General features: G+C 34.6%; 2 protein-coding genes across 2 annotated transcripts; one reads left to right on the forward strand and one right to left on the reverse strand.

Moving 5' to 3' along the window:
• Positions 1-680: 680 nt before the first annotated feature.
• LOC143600567 (uncharacterized) lies at positions 681-2,513 on the forward strand. Its single transcript, XM_077078220.1, has 3 exons — positions 681-698; positions 811-1,277; positions 1,666-2,513. Exons 1-3 carry the CDS (start codon positions 681-683, stop codon positions 2,312-2,314), a joined length of 1,134 nt encoding a protein of 377 aa, XP_076934335.1. The 3' UTR covers positions 2,315-2,513.
• A 1,104-nt stretch (positions 2,514-3,617) lies between these two features.
• On the reverse strand, positions 3,618-7,177 carry LOC143600570 (ABC transporter I family member 6, chloroplastic-like). The gene is made up of 7 exons (XM_077078222.1): positions 6,817-7,177; positions 5,817-5,867; positions 4,683-4,904; positions 4,378-4,500; positions 4,059-4,235; positions 3,777-3,877; positions 3,618-3,688 (listed from the first exon to the last, which is right to left on the reverse strand). The coding sequence occupies exons 1-6, from the start codon at positions 7,087-7,089 to the stop codon at positions 3,791-3,793; spliced, it is 933 nt and encodes a 310-aa protein (XP_076934337.1). The 5' UTR covers positions 7,090-7,177; the 3' UTR covers positions 3,618-3,688; positions 3,777-3,790.
• Between the last annotated feature and the right edge of the window lie 2,762 nt (positions 7,178-9,939).

Here is a 9,939-nt window from a genome sequence, read left to right on the forward strand (position 1 = left end):
ATCTTTTAAGTTATAAAAAAATGAAACAAAAAGGCTCTTGGTTGTATGTGGAAACAAAGATGTAGGTTATTCTTGTCCGTTTAGATTGTGGGCATCTTGGATGCAAAGTGAGAAGTCCTTTCAAATTAAAAGCCTTAATGATAATCACAATTGTAGTAGGAATTACAGTTTAGGCTCCCTGGTGACAGCCTCATGGATTGCTAAGATGTACCTTAGAGAACTCATTGCAAGACCTTTCGTTAAAATAAGAGACATGCAAGCAGATGTATTGCGTGACTACATGGTCAAAGTTAGTAGAGGTCAATGTACTCGGGCAAAACTTATTGCAAATGACGAAATAGAAGGTGGGTTGAAAGAACACTATGCTAGGATATGGGACTATGCACATGAGATTTTGAGATCCAATCCTGGAAGTTCTGTAAAAGTGGGAGTGAATGGCTTGCCAGATGGAAGTAATTTTTTTAGAAGAATTTACATATGTTTCAAAGCTTTAAAAGAAGGTTGGGTTTCATGTAGGAAGGTAATAGGCTTAGATGGAACATTTTTAAAAGGGTTATGTGAAGGAGAACTTCTAACAGCAACGGGTCGGGACGCAAATAACCAGATTTATCCCATTGCTTGGGCTGTTGTGGAAGTAGAGAACAAAGACAATTGGAAGTGGTTCATTGAATGCTTAAAAGATGACATTGGAATATCTGGTGGGAGGGGTCTAACTGTTATATCCGATCAACACAAGGTACAATTACTTTAAGTTATACAATAATCTTTTGAAAATCTACTTTATTTACATGTATGTTATTGTGTAATTAGGGACTTGTAGAAGCCGTAAAGGATTTGCTTCCTTATGTTGAACATAGGCAGTGTGCAAGACACATATATGCTAATTTCAAGAAGAAATATAATGGGGTAGAATTTAGGAATCTATTTTGGGCAGCATCCAAAACGACTCTTGATCATGAATTTCTCTCTATATTGGATAAAATTAAATCTATTAATATTGAGGCGTACGATCATCTAATTGAAAGAGACCCAAATACATGGTCTAGGGCTTTCTTTGAAACTGATAGAGCATGTGAATCTGTTGAGAATGGGTTTAGTGAGAGTTTTAATTCTGTCATTATGAGTGCTAGAAGGAAACCAATTATCACCATGTTGGAAGAGATTAGAATGTTTATTATGGAAAGGAATTACACAATGAGCAAAAAATCATTGAATTGGGAAGGTAATGTATGTCCGGCTATAAGGGATAAGATAAGAGACCGGTCAAAAAATTCAAGGTAAGTTGATTCCTTTTTTTGCTGATTTTTTTTGCTTTACATGCCGATTTTTTTGCTGTATTTAGATGTTTTTGTGCTGTATTTTAGGCTCTTTTTTTGCTGTAATTTTAGGCTGTTTGTTTGCTGTTCAGTACCGGTTTTTTTGCTGTAATATTAGGCTGTTTGTTTGCTGTTCAGTACCAGTTTTTTTGCTGTTTTTTTGCTGTAATTTTAGGCTGCATTTGGGCTGTTTATATGCTGTAAGTTTGGGGCTGCATTTTTTTTGCTGTTTTGAGACTTTTTCTTGTTGTTTGTAGCTGCATTTTGGGCTTTTTTGCTATAACTTTGGGCTGTTTATTTGTTGTACTTTGTAGTTTTTAACCTTTTTTTGTATGCTTATTATATCCAGGAAGTGGATTGTTATCCCGAGTGGTGGCAATATGTTTGAGGTACGAGATGGATATGAAGCCTACTCTGTGGATCTTGATAATAGAGAGTGTAGTTGTAGGTTGTGGCAAATATCAGGAATACCTTGTTTGCATTCAACAACTGCTATATACTACACCAACAATGACCCGGAGGAATACGTAAGTGATTGGTTTAAGGTTGAGAGGTTCAAAGAGACCTACAAACACTATATTAAACCGGTAAATGGAAGCAAGATGTGGAAGTCAACATCTTACATTAAGCCACTTCCTCCAAAAGAGAGAAGAATGCCCGGTAGGCCATCAATTAAAAGAAAGAGACATGAAACTGAAAAGCAAGGGAAGTATAAAACAGTATCAACTACTGGAAGACACATAACTTGCGGTAACTGTGGGGAGATAGGACATAATGTGAAAACATGCACAAATGAGAAAAAGCAAGCACCACCAAAAAAACCCAAGAGAAAAGGGAGGCCTCGAACAAGGATGACAAGAGAATGTACCATTGGAATACGCGGGAGAGGTGGAAGAGGTAGGAGAGGTGGAAGAGGTGGGAGGGGACATCATATTGAACAAGAAAGTCAAATATTCGATGAAGAAAGCCAAGTACTCCAACCGTTTCATACAAATTAGAAAGTAATGGCTTAAGTATGTTTTCCATTTTTTGTTTAAAAAATTGTAAACGCTATCTATATTGCAAAACCTAGATTATTTTGATTGCGATTGTTGTTTTTGTTATCTTATAATTTGTTTGCGAGAATATATTTATGGTTATAAGGTAACTAAAAACGAGAAACAAAAAATCCAAGAATAACCATAAAACACAAAGAAAAAAAAATCAAATGATCATATAACTTGATTATGTGTCTATTTTTATATATAAATTGTCCATCTTAAAATGATATATTTACATGTGTGCCACATTAGCAATGGATAGGCTATTATAGGTCATATCACATTTATGTTCAAATTTAACAAGTTAGTGTTCTTTTATATGCAAAATTTAAGTTGATGGACTTTTGTGAACAAAAACATAAAGTTGGTTGGTTTTTTTTTGGTATTATCCCAAGGAAATATTATTTAATTGAAAAGAAGAAAAATATTGTGATTTTTTAATATAATTATATGAATATGGTAGCGAAAGAGCTAGTAATGTCTTACAGGTATCTAATCTCTTTATAGTTCTGACTACGGTCACCCTTCATGATCTCCTTGGTCTACTATATTGTGAACTTTCTAAGTATCTTGTACTAGACATTACTTTGTCGTTCATGTTCTCTTTGCAATTTAGGTGGGAAGGTACACCACTCTGGTGTGGTGTTGCCATGGATGATCCTTGTATGACATGAGTACAAACACTTCAAACATGTTCGTTATAATTGATGGGATGTAGCCCCCTTGCCAGACCCACATGTTGTATGCGATAATTGATGGGACTCTAGCTCATAGACCACATTCAAAATCTTGTATGTGAACCGTTGGCACGAACCACACCTAATGCTTGCTGTATCGTTCATGAGCCTATTCATAATGCATGCAGTGTCTTTAATTGTTCTATTTAACATAATTATGCCATTATTACTCCAAGTAAATACACTTTTTGATACAATAACTATTCAAAATCTCAAAAAATAGGGACAAAATGTTAACCCAAACCCATTTTGAACCATTACCCAAACCACATGACCCGTCCATGCACCGAGTGAAAATAAATTCATTTTTTGGAATAGGATTGGAGGAGTCAGTTGCAAAAAGGCCATATTTTAAAACTTTGGGAGATTTATTGAGTATGTGCAGCTGGATCATTAACCATAATATACAACAAGCATAATGGTAACAAACATATTTATAAATTATCAAGTCAACTTACAAATGAATAGAGTAACACAAACATACCTACTTGCGTCTCAATACCTGCTGCAAGGATATATCATATTTCCTTTTTTTCTGTCTTGAATAATTATCTTATGACAAAAAAACTCCATATAATGTGCCAAAACTTCATCTCTGAAACAGAATACAACCGTCAAAATGTTAACTAACAGAAAGCAAAATGTTCCTCTTTACTCAAGAGTGGTGTGCAGGATTAAAATACCTTATAGCCAGCCATTATGTGGTGGACATTGCTTTATAGCCTTCTTTCTCAAGAATATTAGCTATAGATATATCACCAGTCTTTGAAATTCTCCCTTCATCCTACAACCACATTCATCATAAATGATCAGTAACATCACCACAAAACCATACAATTTTAGAACCTTATAAAAGTATTTTAAATTCAACCAGCCCTTAAATCATACACATGTATGTTTTCATATGTTAAATTATCAATGAGAGATGTAAGCATTGATCTTTTAGCTTAACACAGAAAAGTTACCATGATGTGGATATAGGTGGGCTTGATGAATTCCAAGAGTCGTCGGTAATGAGTAATCATCAAAACAGAGTTTGTGGGTGTCATTAAAGCATTAACCGCTTTTGAAACATCTCTTAGTGCGTCAACATCTAATCCAGAATCAATTTCATCCAATATCGCCAATTCTGCCCCAAGAACCTATAAAAAATATAAAACAAGAGAAAATTAATTCTCAAGTTACCTCAACACCATTTGAATTTGATCCAAAAAAAGGCACTTATTTAACTCAACCAGAAAGGGCAAAACTCGAGTCATAAATTGCATAATCAGGAATGCATACCGCAAGTTGTAAAATTTCATTTCGCTTCTTTTCACCACCGCTGAACCCTTCATTTACGTTTCTATTTAAAAAGTCGGCCTTTATGTTCACCATTTCCAACTTCGGCATGATGTAACCATAAAACTGCAAAAGCATATCATTAGTACAACCAATGTAGCAAAATTAGGAAAACCTGTAAAATTTAAAAAGTATACATCTTATGAAATGTTCATAATCTTTTCAAGTTCTGTTGAACAATTTTAGAGGCTGTATAAAAGCTACAATAACTGTCAAGACTAATATAAACTGAGTTAGAAACTATAAACCTGAAGTGGATCAAGCTCAGGCTGGCCAAGTTTCCTTCTTCTAGCATTATACGCCATCTGCAGAAAGTCACTGTTGCTGACTCCTGGAATTTCAACAGGAGACTGAAAGCTTAGAAAAAGACCAGCAAGTGATCTGTCTTCAGGTTCCATCTCAAGCAAATTCTCTCCCTTGAAAACAACCGAACCTCCAGTAACTTCATAATCTTTGTGACCAACAAGAACCTACAAAATCATACACATATTAATATGACAAAACAAGTACAAAATACACAGATTATTGAAAGCTTAATCCTCAAGCGCGGAAGCCGGAAGATGTTGGAAACAACACTTGGTTCTAGAGCCGTCCATTTTAACCCAATCCTGATTACAAGACCCAACCCGATAAACTAGCCGGCCTGATCTACACGACCCCGGCCAACTATAAAACAAACCCGAGTGCAGCTAATCGATTCGATAAATGGATGTTTTTGTATATGGATTAACCCGAACAATCCAACAAAGTTAAAAGTAAAACAAACATAATTGCATAATTACTCTTGACATCACAGTTGACTAAATCTTAGTCAAACTGTCAAATCACAACTTAAATTGGTAAAGATTCGACTTTTATGCAGCAAAATTGGTTAAAACCGCTTCTAAACTGTGATATTCACACGTAGGAAATATGGCAAAAATCTGATCTGCTGACTATTTTCTTAGTCAAACTGCACAAAACTTTGTGCACAAAACTGAAACCAAATAAAAACAGTTGGTGCATAAATTCCGCTTTACACCTAGTTGCAAATCAAATTGAGGTCACAAAATGAATAAACAAAACACATCATGCTCAATAAGACGCCTCAGGCAAACATAAACATAAATGTCATTTCAGTCAAATAACATCAAAATTTTGAGACTTAACATTAGAATTATACACCAACGTTGAAAACCCGAAACCCGACTTACACCGACCAGACTCAATAAACCTGAGAACCATTTAACCAGAATGTAGAATGGCTCAGTTATCGGGTTATATTTCCAACGTTCAAAACCCGAAGAACCCGGCTCAATTAACCTGAACCCCAATTAAATAACCCGACGAACACCCATACTTGGGTTAGCAAAACCATAAATCCAAAAACTAAGTATACTAACCTTGGCAAAAGTACTCTTCCCAGAACCGTTCTTGCCCATAATAGCATGAATCTAGTCAAATCAATAACTGAAACAGCATTAGCTAAATGATTGATAGGTTAGAGCACCAACACTAGCAGATTGGTGGACTTAAACATATGATTGCAAATTTACAGTGATATCTTTACTAAACAGACGTAAACGAACAAATTCACGAACATAAACACGTAAAAGAACAAATTTACGAACATAAACACGTAAACAAATACATTATCAAATGTTTAAGAACAGAACCGGACCCAGACCATAAGGTTTAAATGTATTTCAATATTTTAAATATTTTTTACATGTATTTGATTATGTGATGCTCAAATGTATTAGTTATGGTGATAATTCTACTTCTGCTAGTTGGTGTTTTGCATTAACAAATAACAATTATCTCATTGTTGGGCTACTAACATGATGCTTACATCTTTTAAGTTCATTTTACAATTTCTTCCAGCCTCCTAGGAAATGGATGAGGCTGTGTTTGCATACTGTTTTTATATACTGTTCTCATGTTGCAGGAAGTGGTATATTTATGGCTCAATTTCTCCCGGTCATCATTGTAGTAATAAAGCTTACATATAATCAGCCAAAATGTGAAAACAAAACCAGAATCAAACCGTAGTAATGATTCGGTCGTTTTGGTTTTCACTGACAAAAGCTCACGGGTTTGACCTAAAAACCGGACAGTGAACACCCCCACATATAGGCACTATAACAGCTAACAGCTTCTGTCAATCACAAAGTTGCTCATCAAGAAATTACTATTCTTTTAAACAAAAAAATGATCCCTACGCTACATCAATATAACAATAAATAATATAAAAAATTTACAAAAGCATGAGTTCTTAACGAAAGCCCTAAAGACCTCAAAAGTCAAATTATGCCTACTTTTATAGATAAACTATCAAATTACTAACCAAAACACTTGAATTACAATCACATGAATATACAATTTGATAGAATTAGAATATACCTCGCCTTCGTAGATTGAGAGGTTAACACCGTTAAGAATCTTCTGTCCGGACTCAGATATAACGGCCGTTAGGTCCTTCACTTCCAAAAGCAGATTCTGTCCGGATTCCGACGTAGAACCGGCTGCCGTTACTCTAAACGACGGAAACCTCCGGCGGTGACGGGGAAGAGCAGAGGCCGAAAACGACGTCGGATTGGAGGATGATTTTGTGAATGAGATGACAGGTGGAGTAGAAGGAGAAGAGCAGCAGCCGAATCGGTGGAGTAGAGCCATTTTCCGGTGGCCGGAGAACAGAACAGGGTTTGATAAAATAAGCCGGGATATCACGTCCTGTTATTATTGACTAGTGAAATATTATTTTCCTTTAAAGGTATGGGCTTAATGGATTCGGCCCGATATCCTAAATAAGTACCCTTTCTTTTTTTACTGTGAATTTTGCAGTTAAAATATATCACGTTCTTTGGACTAACAGGAGGAGGTAAACTGCCACCCCATTCAGCCAGACTATATTGATATAATCGGGATTCACACTGACATCCGAGTTTGGCTTGGCCGTTCCCGGTAAAACCCAGTTGGCTCACCCCGTCCGAAAACATGACAGGTTTTTTTTCTCTGGAAAATCCGGTCAGAATCAAGACTCGAACCCGAGACATCCGGGTCATCCATCATGTTCCTAACCAATTGGGCAAGCCCTAAGTACCTAACTTATTATTATTTTCATTCATATTATTTTGATCAATTAGACTATTTTTTATAATTAAACTAGTAAATCGCGCTGGGACAGGTCAGATATACTTATATACTTGTCACGTTACCCTAAATCCTAAGACGCAAGCGTTAAAACAAAATAAAATATTTAAAACGATGTTTATTTGGCCGTTAAAACCTGAAAGTTGGTAAACTCGAGCATTGTCGGTACCCGGCTGTTGTGGCGGTGAGTCGACACGAATTTCGTCAGTTTTAGTTTCATTTTTTACGGTACAGTATAAACAATGTTGGCAAAACCTAAGTGTTAACCCCCCCCCCCCCCAACCCACACACACACACACAGACACAACCAAAAAAAAGTTCGTCAAATTAACAAATAAAAAAAAATATCCAAAATGGCGCTTATTCGGTCGATAAAACCCGGGGGTTTGTAAAACCATCGAGCGTTGTCGGTCCCGAAGATACGCAGGTGAGTCGACATTTATTTGGTCTGGTCTCGGTTACGTTCTTTATGGTCGTTGAACTAAAACAAAAAATGTCCGTAAATCACGCACGTTGTCTGTTTCGGACGTTGTAGTGGTGAGTCAGGCACCGCCAAACGGACCAATTATGGTCCAGCGATGCCAAACTCTTCTTTTATTATATATAATTAACGTATTACGGGTTATTTATATTATTTGTTTTCTATATTTATTTATTTTTTTATTGTATGAAAGTTAATAAAATACTTATGCTTTGATGATAAATTGTTTCACAAATAAATGAGATGTTATAACCCCGTTTTAAAGTTATATGGGTTTGATGAGACCCAAGACCCGTTTATTTTTTTAGTTATAAATAATATATATATTTTTTAAATCAATCAGATATTAATTTTTAGTATATCCCTACTTTATAGGATTTTTAAATCAAATATTTGGTGAGATTGATTATTAATTTAATAAGATGTTATAACCCGTATAGAAAATATATGGGTTTGATGAGACCCATACCCATGAATTTGGGTAAAATGCATGAGAAGTCTCCATTTAAAAATCAAGCAAATCTGGTGACTCTAAAAAAAAGGAGAAACGACTATATCGCGACACGTAAGATTTTTTATGTTTTCGTTTATATATATTATAGATTATTAACAAACTTACAGATCAAAATGGATTATAACTGACGAGTTAGATAGCATGCTAAAAACTATACACATAAATTAATACTATAGTTGTTACGATTAAAATAAAAATCATGTGAAAACACTAATTATATGTTTGGTAAAAAAGTTTAATGCTTTCCTTGTTTTTGGTTTTTACTGTGGTCTACAAAAAACACCCCACTTTAAAAAATATAATTATATCTGATATCTATCATATCTTTCTCCTTTTTTTTTATTTTGTCACAAACTTTGTGGTATAGTTGAACAATTTTGCTTCTTCGGTTTATTCACGTTAGGTTGTTTTATGATGAAAGATAAAAATATGGATGTTACAGAAAACTACTCATTTAAACCACATGGGATAATAGAGATCAATCATCGTCACTTGAGAATGTTGTGTTCAAGGATTTTCTAAGAATAAAATAAAATTAAGATGTGGAGACTACTTTCGTTTAGCTAAGAACTTATCTATACATTGTTAATGTTTTTCGCTCTCAAAAATGCATTTACATTGACACAAGCATATAAAACTTTAATGATTTGATTGAAGATGTTGTCAGTTGTCATCCTTCAAATGGAGAGCTCATTGTCTCACTTTGGTTCATTGAGAAAAACTCACTAAGCAATTCAGGTTGATTCTCATAAAAAGTTTTAAGTGATGCTTAGTACGTATGTGTGAGGTTTATAATGATTTAAGCGTTTATATGATTGACTAATAATAATGTTGTCACAAGTTTGATGCAACAATGGTAATTAGTAAACGTTTGTTATGATAAACCTTGTATTATCTTCTACAAATAGATGTTTTATGAGAATTGCATATCTTTTATAAAGATAAAGGTGATGTTAATAATAAAGAATAAGGGTACTCATTAAGTAATGAAAGCCATCAAATGTATTGTAGTACAAATCATAAAGTTGTGGAGCATTGGTAATTTGGAAAACAAAAGTCAACCATTAAACCGAACTCAACATTTGCAAATGTGATAGGGGTTTATAAGAGTGTTTTCCGCATTATGCAATGATGAATGGGTTTGCATACTACAGAAAAGTGGCCCATAAGTAACGAAGCCAGGAAAAAGCGTGCATAGCTTTCTTGTGTCTTATATTATTGGTTTGGCCATTTTGGAATATTTGGAAGTTATGCATTTTGGCTAAATATTGAAAGCTTATGTATTGCAAACTCAGAAAACTTTTGTGTTGGAATTGATCTTATTAATAAAGTCAGCTATGATTTGTAAGTTTTCTTCATTCTTTTTAAGAAAAAAATA

The sequence above is a fragment of the Bidens hawaiensis genome, unplaced genomic scaffold, assembly GCF_021521415.1.
Source record: "Bidens hawaiensis isolate Kalapana, Puna unplaced genomic scaffold, B.hawaiensis_p1.1 tig00054311_1, whole genome shotgun sequence".
Taxonomy (NCBI): Eukaryota; Viridiplantae; Streptophyta; class Magnoliopsida; order Asterales; family Asteraceae; genus Bidens; species Bidens hawaiensis.

Coding starts and splice junctions, on each gene's coding strand:
- LOC143600567 (XM_077078220.1), top strand. Junction 1,278..1,665: donor GACCGGTCAAAAAATTCAAG/GTAAGTTGATTC, acceptor TATTATATCCAG/GAAGTGGATTGTTATCCCGA.
- LOC143600570 (XM_077078222.1), bottom strand. CDS start 7,089: ATGGCTCTACTCCACCGATTCGGCTGCTGCTCTTCTCCTTCTACTCCA. Junction 4,905..5,816: donor GGAAGAGTACTTTTGCCAAG/GTTAGTATACTT, acceptor ATGATTTTGTAG/GTTCTTGTTGGTCACAAAGA. Junction 4,501..4,682: donor CTGAGCTTGATCCACTTCAG/GTTTATAGTTTC, acceptor ATGCTTTTGCAG/TTTTATGGTTACATCATGCC.